Source organism: Anoplolepis gracilipes, chromosome 16 (genome assembly GCF_047496725.1).
Source record: "Anoplolepis gracilipes chromosome 16, ASM4749672v1, whole genome shotgun sequence".
Lineage (NCBI taxonomy): Eukaryota > Metazoa > Arthropoda > Insecta > Hymenoptera > Formicidae > Anoplolepis > Anoplolepis gracilipes.
In genome coordinates this window covers 9232706-9248825 of record NC_132985.1, presented here as the reverse complement: position 1 = coordinate 9248825, position 16120 = coordinate 9232706, and the positions used below count along the sequence as shown (strand labels likewise).

The following is a 16120-nucleotide window of genomic DNA, read 5'->3' as shown; positions in this document are numbered from 1 at the left end:
ACGGGCGACGCGCGAAGGCTTGGTAAGAAGGAGATAGAAAACGATATATCTATCTTCTTCTACGATCCGAAGCTAGCCGAAGCGCCGAGCTCACACGTACGCTGTTTTCGCTTGTAGTTGTGCATTGTTCTCGTCGGACTTCTGGCATCACTGTATGTCATTTCGCCAAAGTGTAAACAACTTTGTTTTTCATAGTGTTAAACATGTAAAATTTCGTGCCAAAAAAAGAGTATTTGCGGTGAACTTTACTGCACTATTTTATTAAAAGAAAATCTGCAGTTGAAGCACACAGAATTCTTGTTGAGACTTACGGCGACCATGCTCTGTCGGAAACAACATGCAGAGATTGGTTTAGATACTTCAAAAATAATGATTTTGATGTTGAACATAAAGAACGCTCTGGCGCACCGAAAAAGTTTGAAGACGAAGAATTGGAGGCATTACTTCATGAAGACTCATGTCAGACGCTAGCTGAACTTGCAGAATCATTAGGAGTTGATCACACAACAGTTTCTAAACGTTTGAAAGCATTAGGAATGCTTCAAAAGCAAGGTCATTGGGTGCCGTACCAGTTGAAGCCGAGAGACGTCGAACGGCGTCTTTTCACGTGTAAACAGCTGCTTCAACGGCAGAAAAGGAAAGGATTTTTGCATCGTATCGTGTGTTACGTCCTGGATCGCGAGCGAGGTGCGGTTGCGGTGGTTGGTGTACGCGGATCGCGGTGGCCGAGCGGTAAACCTGTCACGATCAGCGTTGCACCGGAAGCTAGCGGTCGGGACGTAATGGGTAAGGATGGTGAGGAGGATGTGATGTGAGTAGACAATGAGTACAGATTGTTTACGTATACTAATTTAGATGTATTTATCATTATTTTATACTAAACATACATGTACAGTTATATTTTCTTATATTTTACAAGACGAATAAACAACTAAATCACGGGCGAATATCGGGAGGCGAACCGATAGGTGCTTCAGCGGTTCCGAAATCTATCAACGGCGGGGACACGGGCCACGGACGGTATTCAATAGGCGGTAAGGGCCTATATGAGAAAGCGACGCTTTGGCCCCGCTACTGGATGCCGGTGGAGTGACAGCGTCATGGAACGAGTCAGGAGCTGAGGACTCCACTGTATGGTTTCCCAATGGAGGGTATGTGAAGTACCCGACGGATGCTGGGTTCTGGCTATCTGGTAGAGACGCGGCCGGTCGGACCGTTAAATAGGAGCCGCCTTGGTATAGTGACCGGTTGAGGCGCTTCAGTTGATGAGCACGCCCTGCTCGACGTGACCGACCCATGACGCAGCTAAGGAGGTAAGCGAAATTATAATCAACGCCATGGTTGAATACGCGGAGGGATATAGACAGGGATTAGCAATAGTAACGCGAGTGATGAAAAAGGAAAAAGAACGAAAAAAAAACATATACGCGTTAACGTAAATTGCTAAACGAGTTGACTTGACCTTATCTGACGGGTTGCGGGGACAGGGTGAGCCTTAGTGAGTTTACTTTAATTTAATATTTATTTTATATTTCAGACCAAGAAGAGCGATCGGAGGAATTGTGAGAGACGCCCTGAGAGAGGCGCGGTGCACGCTAGGAGGCGGAATGCCCTGAAAGAGGCGCTCCTCAGAGATGAGAGTCGTTCGCCCTGAGAGAGGCGTGCGACGTAGATAGAGGTAGTCCAGCCCTGAAGGAGGCGCACTACGAGGGATGAAGACAGAACAGCCCTGAAAGAGGCGCACTGCTAGAAGGGACGTAGAGTCGCCCTGAAAGAGGCGCACTACGTAGGAAGGATGTAGATCGCCCTGGAGGAGGCGCACTACGGTGTAGGTAAGGATGGTTATCGCTCTCTGTTTAATGACACACCCTATGAAGACGTCCGAATAAAATATTAATCTCTTCAATTATATGTTACAGATATTTGAGACTCTGAGTATGTCAAGGCGGACGTCGCGGACCTTGCCACTGGTGAGCGGATATGGAAAAAGAAAGAAAAAAAAATTAAAGAAGAAGCTATAAGGAATACAAGAACTCTCTGGAGGAGGCGCGCACCGACGCAAGATAACCGGAACGCCCTGGGAGAGGCGCGCGTCGCCGCAGGATGAAAGAGAGAGCCCGACGTAGGCGTGAAGGAAGGATGACCTCGTCAGATAAGTAGCACTAATTTGCCCGATAATTTCAGTATTAAAATTAGAATAGAAAGCTTGTCTCTATATTTACAGGTGTGGACACGAGAGATTAACGGCGAGAAAAATTCACACCGAGAAGATGACCGACGCCCGGAATGGACAGGGGCCGCGAACTGACACAGGTATGTATATTTCGAGTAAATTACACGTAAACAATATGATTAATGATCACACGAATATATCTTAATAATAACGACAACGTACTCACTTCACTAAATTATTATGTGTTACAGGAACCACTGGGGAACACACTGTCACGCGGGTGTATACGAGAAGGTGGATCTACAATAATGTTAGGGTTACAACATCAGTTAATAGAACCTTCCTTTGACTATAATTTCACGCGTGGACAGGTTTCGGACGCTTAAACGATATTATAGATAGGCAGCATTAATAATAATCTGATTGTCTGGAGAAGAAAAGATATAACGCTTATATTGTTGATAGAGATAATTTACTGCGAATGAAAATTAAGATAAAACGTCTTTGAAAGTGATAGATAGAATTCGATATGTATTGTGAGCGCCGTGAAAATCGAAAAAGAGAAAGGAAATATAATAGTGACAGTGGAAACAATTAATCAAGAATAAATTTATACGACAGTAAACGCAAGAAACTGAAAGCTAATTAATAGTATTTGCGATATGCTAGTCTCGAGGTCTCTCTGAGTTAATGATTTTGTGTGAATAATACCGAGTAATAAACTAGAAACACTGATTCGAAGACATAATATTAATTACACTGTGTGAAAATTTGCAAGAGCGTATGTACGATCGAATGCTATTAAGATAACCGATTATTAAATCGTATGAATGACTGTCTGTACGTACAGTGAATTTACTGAGTACTGTATGAATCGAGTATGAATACTGGGTAAACTGATCGAATATTGACTGCTGATCGAATACTGACTGAGCGAAAACTGAATTGTCAGAACGAACCGTACAAACTGATTTTACTGTCGGGGCAAAAGCCGAATACTCAATGTTGAGCGCACGGTGCTCTCGTTTATATAGCCGTGGTCGCTGAGGGTTCCCACCTTCTGAATTGTAGCGCGCGCAACGTGGTCTGATCCTGGTCACGCTTGTTTGTCACGGATATCACGCGCCAGGCAATAGTAAGCGATCACGGTGTTTGTCCGAAATTTTCACGTGATCCGGCGGTTCCTGAATGTTCTAGAAGCTTCGGGACTAGCATTATAATATAATATTTACATCGTTATTTCTAGATATATCGCAATTATTACTAGCGTTACGATAACTTATCTGATTAATTACTTATCGCCGCATTGTATTATAGCGTTGTACTTAAATAATTGTAGAGATATGAGAGCATTTCGCTAATTAACTTATTAATTAACAATTATCTATGATGTCGCATAATGTTATTCGTGGATTACAAGGTCTAAATTAGTCTACAGACGTTAAACTCGCTATTATATAACTATATGTATGTATATCATTATAACTAGTAGTAAAAGTTTATATATATATATATATATATATATATATAATATATATATATATATATATATATATATATATATATATATATATACATATATATGTAAGTAATAGTGGTATAAATGCACATGTAATATGCCGGGATATATTTACAATGAATGGATGAGGAGTGTGTAAGTGTGTATAAATGCATAAATTTATGACAAGTTTATATTGTGAGAGATTGAGTGTGTAATTTAAATAATGCGTATGGAATATGTATGAATTAGCTATAAGATCCGGAAATATTGTGTTACCGTGTATATGATATGTTGATTATGCGTATGTTAATATATGAGTATGCCTGTAATAAGTTTATAATAGGTTTATTGAGAATGCGTCGTTTGTGCGTACTAATGCGTCACTATGTATATAAATTATTTATAGGGTGTGTGTATTTGCGTGTTACTGGGTGGATAATATGTCTATAATAGTCAGATACTGATTAAACATTGTGTAGATGATAAGTTTATAACGCGCGTATTTTTGTATCACCGGGTATATTAGGTGCCAATTGTTATATAATTTTATGGTGTGTTTATTAAGGAGCGTGTATCTATGTAATTATTTCTGGGTGTTCATTATGTGTTTATACTTGGTTTATGTAGTGTATGATGTGTGTATTATTGTACCACCGTATATATATAGGTATGGTCATTTTGTTTATTATGCATATGTATACTGTAATTATCATTCATCCTCAATAAAATGATAAAGAAGTTTTGAGAATATTATCACGTTCAAGTTATTTCAGACACCTTGTATAAGTAAGAGTTAATTAAGTAATTGTATATATTTGAGTGTGACTGTCTAACTTTCGTTATCTTCCAGAGTTTTATTCGTTTTAAACTCTTTATGGGATGTTTATATTGTTTTCACTATAATATGTATATATATATATATATATATATATATATATATATATATATATATGATATGTGTATGCACCGAGTTATCTTCATGGTTGATATATGAAATAATTATAAATGATAGCTGACCGGATTTTTATTGGCAAACCAAATTGGATTCATGGTAAGGAATTATTATGCAGATGATGGGTTTAATCGAATCTTTTATTGTTGTTAAAATTTGAATTTACTGAAATCACTGTGCTGCGGTGGAGTATGAGTAAAATTGACAAGTTATTATATTTGGGTGACAGAATCATTAGATATGTACGTTACTGTGGTATTAATTCGGCTTTGGGATATTAAACTGCATTTAATAGTGAAGGCATAATTATATATTGGAGGTGCGGATTAAAATAAATGAATTATTAAAGTTGAAAATATGAGGTGTTCCTGGAGTAAAATGGGTCTACAACAATGTGCGCTTAACTTTTTATGGCGGGGCTGTAGCCCTATAAGTTGCTACTTTTTTTGGTTCTTTATGAGTCAAGGCGCCAGGAAATAATTAATTAAGGTCACTGGGCGGGTTTTTTATGTGATGTTTAAACCGTTAAAAATTGGGTGCTTTTCGATGTTGCGACAACTTTTGATATATTGAGAAAAGTGATTTAGACTGTGCATAGGAAGTTACAATTGCACATACGAGTTACTTGGCTTGCTCAGTTTTAATAATTAATGAAAGTTCATATATAGGGTGTCCCAAAAGTACCGATCGGAGTTTATTATATGAAGCTTATGGAATTTAACCAAATGAATCGGTCGGTTGTTAAACACTATTTTATACTAATGTTTGGATAATATGACAATGTTAGTTTATATACCGGGTGTCAATTTATTAAGGTGAACATATGTCGGGAGTTGTATTTCCGCTTATTAGTTGTGATCTCTTTCCTTGCGTGATTTTAGCTTGTTATATAGGTTTTCTTTATATTTTTGTTATACCGGGTGGTGGTTAATTTTCGATGCGTGTGTCTATGGTGATGTGTACGTATATGTTTGTGTTTAGTAAGAGTGATGACGGCGAGGTGGAGTGAACATTGACTTATATTATCGCTATTACTTAATTTATGCTATTCTATTGACGCGTACTTAATATTATGTTTCCTTTTTATTTTTCAGGTACTTCAACTAGAGTGACAAAACTAAATGGGTAATTATAATAAAATTAAGATGTTCGACCAATTTGGTAGGCCGTTTCTCTTTCCTTTTTCAGTTGCTGAGGATGCGAACCAGAAGGTGATATACCAGGTGGCCGGAAAATAGGTAAGAATTTTCATTGGACAACTAATTAATTATTTTCCTTTATTTTTAGGTAGGTAATAGGGGAGAACCAGTGATGGGGATAAAACAAGAAAGAAAGAAAAAAAAATGTTTTAGCCGGAAACATAATAAAAAGGTATTTATCGGCTTAATCTATTTTTGATAATAACTATATGTATATATATAAAAAGAAAAAAAAAAAATTTTATAGGTGCTTAACGTTTACTATGTCTACTTAACAGGTGACGTATGGAGTCAACGGACGGCGACTGGTGTCAAGCGGAGGCGATGGACGTGACACAATGAAAAATGGATACACTACGATAATTCTAAGAAAATCGTGGGGTAAGCCTGACCATGCATCAACATCGTCGGCAAAGCCGAATATCCAAGCTTCTGCTCTGCATTTGGTGGGATCAGCTGGGTGCAGTTTACTATGAACTGCTCAAACCGAATGAAACCATCACGGAAGATCGCTTCCGACTACAATTGATGCGTTTGAGCCGAGCATTGAAGGGAAAACGGCTACTATACGAGCAGAGACACGACAAAGTGATTTTGCAGCATGACAACGCTCGGCCATATGTTGCAAAACCGGTGAAAATCTAATTGGAAACGCTTAAATGGGAAGTCCTACCCCACCCGCCGTATTCACCGGACATTGCCCCTTCCGACTACCACTTGTTCCGATCGATGGCACATGGCCTGGCTGAGCAGCACTTCTATTCTTATGAAGATGCCAAAAAATGGGTCGACTCTTGGATAACCTCAAAAGACGTATCGTTTTTCCGACGTGGAATTCAAATGCTGCCAGAAAGATGGGAAAAAGTAGTGGCTAACGATGGACAATACTTTCAGTGACAGGTCTTTTACTGATTTTTTTAAATAAAGCAATAATTTTCACGAAAAAACAGCGAGAACTTATTCAACATCCCAATACAAAAAATTAAATGTTGGAATAATTATTTAATTTTTATATCAAAATGTTGAGTAAAAATTTCTGACTTTATATATATATGTTCATAAAATAACTGACAATTACTTTAATATAAGAAAAAGAAAATTAGAGTTATAAAAACAACTCACATGCTAAAATATTATATGCTTATAACAAATAACCTTCAGTATACTACAAAACATTAAATGTCGGAATAATTATTTAATTTTTATATCAAAATGTAGAGTAAAAATTCTTGACTTTATACATATACATATATATATTTATAAAATTATTAACGGTTTCCCTGCTAATACAAAAAGAAAATTAGCGTTATAAAAGAAATCATGTATTAAATATTATAAGGCCTTAGTGCGAGAAAAGGTATCAGGTTACATGCTGCACGAGCATTATCTTGCGAGATTGATTAGACGGCGGCATCCCTTTGTAAGCTGCCGCGCTTAGTCCTAAGAATTACCTCTGCACATACCGAGGGGCCTACAAGCTCGCGACCCTCCGATCCCCGCGGCCTACACTTCATCTGAATATAAGGCGTGTCCGCGGACGGCCAGAGCATTCAGTCGGCAAATTTTGAACAAGGAACAACTAGGAAGAACATTCAGTTGACAGCAACTAAGGAAGAAACACCTAGCCAGAACATTCAGTTAAAAATTTTCAAGACAGCAACAACTAACCAGCAGCAGTAGAACTCTCTTAGCAGCTAAATACTTGTAAGTAAAATTGTACTAAGTATTATACTGAATAAAGACTTATAAAATTTTCATATTTCGAACTTAGAAATATTTTGATACTCTTCGGACTTAGAAATATTTTATACTCTTCGGACTTAGAATATTTTCATACATGCTAATAGTTATACTGTTTTATGCCACTGAATCCATTGAATCTTATACTTATACTATTTGACTGACTCCTTTGATAAAATAATTCTGAGATAGAATTATTTCATGAATAATACTTTAATTTTATAGATTCAATGTTACATTTTTACGATTAATACTTGTATTTTATACCGATACTTATATTATTTTATTCTTTACATCATACATGATAATATTTCAGCCTTCACTGATCTTCAGTCGATACTTGTATCCTATACTCTTATCCTATATTACCATCTACCTTATAACATAATATCACCTTCTTTTCTTTTCAGTCGTTATAACATAATTTCAAATTATTCTGGTTTACTTTAAATTATTTCTCAGTTGAATATAACTCAACCTTTGAATTATTAAATTATTTCAATGATATCCTGTCTTAAGGTCACTTCTGTGCGTCCGTTCATTGTATATATGATATTTGTCATGGTGTTATGGAGTTCCTAGAACTTCCTCAGCTTCTCGTTAGTGCCAAGTGAATTGTATTCTGACCACCCTATATCAAACATACAAAAACGAGATTTGATTCAGCGTGTCGCATCCACATAAGCAATAAAAAGGTGTAGAGTAAGCTCCTACAGTGGCGTTGCGCCTGCAGGCCTTCGAGATACTAGTTCCTGAATCGTTACTGACTAGCAGTGACTTACGCTTTTCCTCATAGGGTCATCTTCTCTATTTGGTGATAACAGAGATTTATTGCAATACCGAATGACAGTGATTTTTCTTTTCTAAATTCTATTATTATAACACGTACTTATCAAATAATTGAATATTTGATTTATACTTATACGAACTTATCCAACTCGTTCAAGATTAACTAAAATCATTTGACTAGATTTGCGCAGTAAGTTTAGATGCTGAATAAGGATACACATCCAGGCCGCACGATCTCACGGCATATTCAGCCTTAACTAGATAACAACATTAAACCGGATTTGCGTAGTGAGTTTAGATGCTGGATAAGGACATACGTTCAGGCCGCACGATCTCACGACGGAAGCAAGCTTCAATCAAATAGTTGAACTTGTGAAAGCACATAATCTCCGGTGATAGAATTCGATTTGTGATCGCCAAAGCAACTTCGTATATAGAGATTAGCGGAAGCAACATAAACCAAAATTAGAATAAATAATTGCAACAGAATATTCAATCCCTAAATTCTTTCAATCTACCCAGTTCATTCAGCTTATTGAATCAAATGTATTCAGCAATAATAAACCGGATTTGTGTAGTGAGTTCAGATGCTGGATAAGGACATACGTCCAGGCCGCACGATCTTACGACACACAATCCCCGGTGTTAAATTCAGATTGTCTGCCGAAGCGAATCTCATACTAAAGACTCGTGAAAGCAACACCATTAAAAGTAGTTATGCCAAAAACCCGACGTGCTGGTAGGAAAACATTTAATGCAAAGAATAATCGCTCAATATTTTAATACTAAACAAGATTCTGAACAAACTCCCCTTATCGAATCTTCCTCTTCTAATCAAGATTATCCTTCTTATATAATAGATTGTAAAGACAATTCCATACATCCTATCGATACCGATATAGGTCCCCGTTCCTTAGTAATAAATCCTGCTACCATCAGAGAATTAATAAATAAAAGATTTATAGCCAACCCCTCCAGAGATGCCAATTCTTGGCTGATTGCCTTCAAGCGGGCCGCGTGGTAGGGCCACACACACAACAAAAGAGTCGTGTACGTGTGTCGCCCGGCGCTTGGCAAACTTCGAGAAGTAGGAAAGGACAGACATACGATCTGTCCTTTTCTCTCTCTCTCGAGAGAGAGCTATAGCTAATGTCTCTAGAATGATGTTAGCAGTAGCGGCTAGTGGCTCGAGATTCGAGAATTTATACATGTACATACATACACATATTATTATATTCACATAATTTGAAAAAATATATTGTATTATTATCATAATAAATAATGTAATAAAATTATTTTTTATTGATATAATAAAATACAGAAAATATTTTTTACCTTTTATACTTTTTCTTTAGACATTTTTAAAATTTATGTAATTGAAACTAAGATTTATTAAATATGAGATTTTGATAATTCTAAGTTAATTAATTATAATGAAATGTTACTTTGAACAATGTTTTTGCCCTCCCAAAGTAAATTTTTCAACTATAATTAATTAAACTAGAATTAATAAAGTCTCAATTATAAAAAATTATTTTTAATTATATATATAATAATAGAAAAATTAGTTTCACTTATGCAATATCTTATATTTATCAAAGTTTTAATTGTATAAAGATTATAAATAAATATGTCTGAAGAAAGAGTATCACGATAAAAAAAATGTTTTCCGTATTTAATATATATTGTGACGTGACGTTTTCTTTCGTCCATCACAAGAGTCGAAAGGCCCGATCGGGAAGGATTTTCGCGGGATCTGCGTCCTCGAATAATAGAGAGAGCGCCCTGCGAGATTTACTTTTTATTTTCGCGCGTTATTTGCGAGTTTGGCGACAACAACCTCTAGTCGACAGCTACGCGGGTCCGAGGAGCCTGGTTATGACGGCGAGTGGAGGTGAAGGAATGCGGAGAGATCACGCCCGGTAAGGACCGTACATTTTATCTGATAATTCATAAATCGGCGGAAACATCGACTGCCGTTAAAAGGTTTAAATCTGCAGGAGCATACCGAGAGCGAAGGACCGGGAAAGGCACGGTCAAGGGGATGGCCACTCCCGATATGTTGAACATCGGAGCCTCGACTATGGAGCTAGAAGGTTGGACTCAACCATGGGGTCCGGGGAAGCCAAGGGCACCGGACCGAGCCGACCGGAAGCTACTGGTAAGCCGCACCGAGAAGTTGTCTCGCGGAGACCGAAGGATCACAAGGTCGATAACCCGAATCGAACGGGCCGCGATAAGGAGCGGCCGCGATTGGCCCTAAGGACCACGATAGCGCCGCAGGTGGCCTGATTACGTACGAGGTCACCGGCGTGTCTCCCGCAAGCCTCACGCTCGTCACTGTTCGGCGAGCGATCGAGGACGACAGGCCTATCGACCCGACTACCCAAGATCATCGTGCGAGACCGGATGACGGAGAAGAAGAAGGATTGAAAGACCGCCAAACCGGTAGCTCGTACGATTCGGACGAAAGCGCCCTGTTATAATTATCGTAATTTTAGTTGTCGCGATTCACGGGGAGATTTTATTCTGCCGTCGCGTATTTGTTGCCGTATCGTTGTTGAGATTTGTGAGGGCCGCATTTCGTCCGAGTCGTAAAAGGGCATAACGTCTCTCTCAATAGTCGCCGCCGATAGTCATTATTGTGTTACCGTATTACGTATCGTTTAGTTGTCGAAATTTGTTACCGCATGATAAATTGTATCCGTCGGGAAGCGAGCTCGTATACCGCGTGTCGCGTGCGACTTTACGTTCCGCGCCATTTATCGACTTGTGATCCGGGAACAATACACGTAACGTAATTTCGTCGAGTATAATTTTGTGTACAAGGACATCGAATCTGCATCCCGCTTATTGGGAGAATTTCCCACGCCGTATAACACATGCTATAAGTACCGTGGTGATCGATGGCGGAGGTCGATGCGTGCCGACCGCGCATGTTTACGTATGTTCCCGAAGTTTTAGCGTAAATCGATTAGCGCGATTAGAGGGCGATTCGTGGTCGAGATCTGCCGCATATTATTGAATAATGTATCTTTACGATCGCCACGACCTTAACAAGTCGCGAGCGATCTGTGAAGAAGTCTAAATTCCTCTGAAATCACGCATAATTCGATACCTCGGTCGCGACATCGCGCCGTCACGCGCCCTTCGTATGCGACGAGCGTGCGACGTACATGTCTAGTTGTCGCATTTATAATAATTTCTCCGGAAGGCTTTCTTGTTCCACACCGAGAGTTTTCTTGTATACTATATTTACTTCCCGAATGCTTGTCAAATATATTTATTCTTAAATTTAATAATTGTGTCTGTTTTCCGGGAGATTTCCTTGCTTACTAAATATCGATTCTCGATCCCGTTCAGCTCCTACGCAACCCCCCCCCCCTCTGCCGCTTAAGTATCGACTAGCCACTTTAGTTACCGTCGCGATCGTAATTGCTTCACGATTTTGAGTTACCTGCCAATATTGTCTTAATTGGAGACGGCGCGAATTTTCGCGCCTGGCGCCCAAACATTATCGTTCCGATAGAGCCGAACTACGATCAATTAAGCGATCGCGCCGAAGGTGTGCCGTAGGCCAGTCGGCCAAAAATTGTATCAAGGAGCGTACGCGGTAATTAACCGAAAAAGTCTACACGGTCACAATATATATAATAATATATATATATATATATATATATATATATATATATGTACATACATATATATAAAAGAAAGATGTAAGTTAAAGAATAAGAGATTAAATTTAAAAAAAAATTTAATAATAAAAATCCACTCTTGGCCAACATATACGTTTTTTTCTTGTAAAAAATTATTTACAAATAATATTAATAAAAAAATAATATTAATAATAAATAATCTTAATAATTTCAATAACAAAATTTTTCTAATAATATCTATCAATTTTATATGGGCAACAACGTATGTATATGTTGTTGCTCAACGGAAACCGCGAGAAGGTGGTGGTTTTCTCCGTCAAGAAGAAATGTAAAAAAATGTTTCCTTCAATATTATATTAAATATAATAAAATTACACACACACATACACGCACGCCCGCCCGCCCGTGTTTTTCAGATATGTGTCGATACTCGTCGAAAAATTAGAAAAACATTTTAAAGCTTGAAATTTCAGTTTTAATGTGCTATCGATAGTTTTTAAAAATTTTTTAATCTTTTTAGTATTTATATACTGTTAACAAAATAAGAAATACGAAAAATTTAAGGGTGCCTAATAATTTTATCAATAGCTGTATATATATATATACTAGCTTTTCGGACCGCGCTTGGCGCGGTCCTCAAAGCCTTTTTATTTGGACCGCGCAAAGCGTATAATATTTCTCTCTATATTATATATTTTTATTATATTACTATACTATATTATATTATTACTATATTATATTATATTATTATATATTTCTCTCTATATAACATATTTTTTAAAACATTTTTCACTTGCTTTAATTAGTACAATTTTTTTTAATTTCTCAATTTACAAAATTTCTCTGTATCTTATATTTTTTGTAAAACATTTTTCACTTCCTTCAATTAGATGTCCTTGATTACTCAATTCATCAATCTTAATTTTTACACTTCCCTATTGGTTGCTCTAGAAAATGCCACATAAAATTGACCATGAGCAAATACAGGATGTGGTAAATAAATTCCAACTTTTTCTAAACTTTGTCCTTGGGATTTATTTATTGTCATAGCAAATGATAATCGAATAGGAAACTGTCTTCGTTTAAATTTAAATGGCAGTTCAAAATCATTTGTAATTCAATCTATCCTTGGAATGATAACAATCTGTTCTCGAGCAGGACCTGTTAAAACTTCCGCATAAATTAAATTATTTTTCAGATTAGTAACAATGAATCTTTGTTCCATTACATAATCCTTTTTTAATATTTAAATTCCTTAATAAGATTATTGTAACACCGATTTTTATTTTAAGCCGATGAATTGGCATTCCAGAAGGTGTCAGAGTTTAAAAATTCAGTTGAAAAATTTAATTGTTTCTGTGGATCATCACTTACAATAGAGTCAATTGATAAATATTCTTTTTTTCTTCTTCCATTAGACAAAGAATTTCGTCATTAATTATGAAAGTATCTTCATTCTTAGGACAAAGAATTGCTCGATCTGGATTTTCTCTAATACGCTCCATGGTGATTCTATCACCAAAAATCTCAGTACTAAGAGATTCTTTTGATATAAAATCCTGGAGTATTTCAATTGTATCGAGATCTAGTCCATCAATATTTGATAATTTACCATCTCCGAGTTGCATTAGCCAATATGCAAAATCTTTTTCTTCTCCAGTTCTCTGCTCTCCATATTCTGCTCTAATTTAATCTCAGTTACATTCCTCCATATAGGATTGTATTTTACAGATTCAATTATAACTGCTTTTTGTGCATGTGGCACTACGGGAAGATTTTGTCTGAAATCTCCTGCAAATAAAATTACTTTTCCTCCAAATGGTCTTTGATTCTTCATTAGATCCTTCAAGAGTTTATCAACTGCTGTTAAGGCATGTCCAACAGTCATATTCACTTCATCCCATATGATGAGTTTTGCAGAGATCAATTTTCGTGCAGCCTGAGTGTTTCCTCTGATATTTGATTTAGCTCCATCATCAATTGGAATTGAAAGTTTAAACAGAGAATGATAAGTTCTTCCTCCTTTAAGAAGTGCAGCAATGACAGTTGAAGCACATGGAATAATCATCTCGTTTTTTCCTCGAATAACACTCAAAAATGTGTTAAATAGATAAGTTTTTCCACTTCCTGCAAACCCGTCAATATAAAATAACCGCTGAGGTTCGTTCTCATTGTAAATTGCTCTAATGACTATATCATATACGTGTTTTTGTTCATCATTTAATGTTGATAATAAATAATCACCACGTCTTTTTTCTTCATCCACATTATATTCTGTTTCGTAAATATTCACTGGAATTGGATTTGGCAATTCAAAGTTTTCACAACTACTTCCATTATTTTTCAGAATTTCTTGTATATGATTTAAAGCCATATTATCAGGGTCGACAACATTGTTGTTTACAATCCTCCTCATTCATTTGATCTTTGTATTTATTCCAAAAAGTTGGTACATCTGTTGGATTTCCAAATATGCAAATATAGGTAAATAGCTCTCGAATTTGTGCAGGCATTTTTTATTCTGTTGCTTCTTCTAATGTTTGTGCCCATAGATCGTCAGTTTCTATTAAATTCTTCGCAATTGCTGCATCTTTAAATGTTTTATATATAACTCTGTTTACAGTTCTTAAATCTTCAAAACATTTAGCTCCACTCACATGTAGGAGAAGGAGACGTAGATAAAATCTTTCATTATTTTTTATGCTCACTGTATATAGCCTTGAAATTATTTTCTCACCACCTTTTTTGTGTGGCTTCCACTTAGTAATTTTCTTGTCATAAACATAATAATAAAGAATATCTGTGTAAAGAAAATGCATTGCATTTTCATCATATTGATTCAGTTTGAACCATGCAGTCAATGTAGTATCTCGATTGAGCTCTCTTTGAACAGCTTATTCCTCATTTCCTGCTCGGAAATAAACTATTTGGCGATCAGGCAAATGAACTGCCAATCTTATTACTGTGTGAGACTTCATGAATAGATCGTATCCGTTAAATCTCCACATTGCTTCTGAAGCAACATATCTTGCATCCAGGAATGAGTTAACCTCATCTATTCTAATGAATCTTGTACCATCTCGTGCTTGCACCTCAATTGCAGCACAATCAAATCCTTTATGAATATATTTATATAGATATTTTACGCTCTTCACTGATGAACATATTTTTAAATTGATATGTCGATTATATTTCATGATTAAATATGGTGAATATGGCACCACTCATCGATTATCAATCTCTTTATTTCTAACGATGTATTTTTTTCTAGTATTCCTACGTTGATACATAGGATATCCATTTACATTTACATTAGTTTCATCACAAAATTCTTTTGGAAAACCGTTAGAACATTTTCCATCATCCCCAGTGCAAGGATATCTCCTCGAGGGATCTCCACATGGACCATGAATCATGTGTTCCAAAAGTTTTTTATTAAGTTTTCGATATTTTTTTTCGTTAGGAATTTCAGCCCATATCATCAGTCGATGACCTCTTGAAGTCAAGGTTTATCTTCATCGCTTAACATTGCAAGTAAATGCAAATGTGGAAGTCCTCTTTTTTAAAATTTAATCACACCTGCATAAGCTATAATTTTTCCAAAAATTTTATTTTGAATTAAATCTTTTAAAACCTTTTTTACATTCAAATTAAATGTTTTAACGATTAAATCAGGTCGAAACTCTATTAGACATCCATCAAGGTTATCCTTAATTTCGGGACATTGAGGATTGCAAGTCATGGTTAGAAAAATGTCTGGTTTATCAAACTTTCTCACCAAAGACATGGCATCTTGGTAACTTTCTTGCATGTTCCTTGCCATGACTACCCATAAATGAAGATAATAATATTACAAGTACACCAATTTTAATTCCCTCATTTTCTGCTCGATTATCAAGGCAATCCATTAATCCTGAATAAAGTTCTGTTCTTAATTGAGGTTGATTTAATTTAATATAATTAAGTCTATTGGCTTCAGTTTTCATATAGGCATCAAGTATAAATTGATACCTCAACTTCCTGCTTTTTTAAATGATTAAATTGACTAAATTCAGCTTTTGGTGCTAACAGGTGAGCATAATAATCGATTTGAGTTAAATTCTGGAT

At 36.4% G+C, this 16120-nt stretch overlaps 1 protein-coding gene across 1 annotated transcript; it reads right to left on the bottom strand.

The window, feature by feature from the left end:
• Positions 1-13640: 13640 nt before the first annotated feature.
• Positions 13641-14387, bottom strand: LOC140674421 (uncharacterized). Its single transcript, XM_072907926.1, has one exon. The coding sequence runs from the start codon at positions 14385-14387 to the stop codon at positions 13641-13643; it is 747 nt and encodes a 248-aa protein (XP_072764027.1).
• Between the last annotated feature and the right edge of the window lie 1733 nt (positions 14388-16120).

What these genes read in the sequence shown, in the direction of transcription:
- LOC140674421 (XM_072907926.1), bottom strand. Translation starts at nt 14,387, where the DNA reads ATGGCTTTAAATCATATACAAGAAATTCTGAAAAATAATGGAAGTAGT.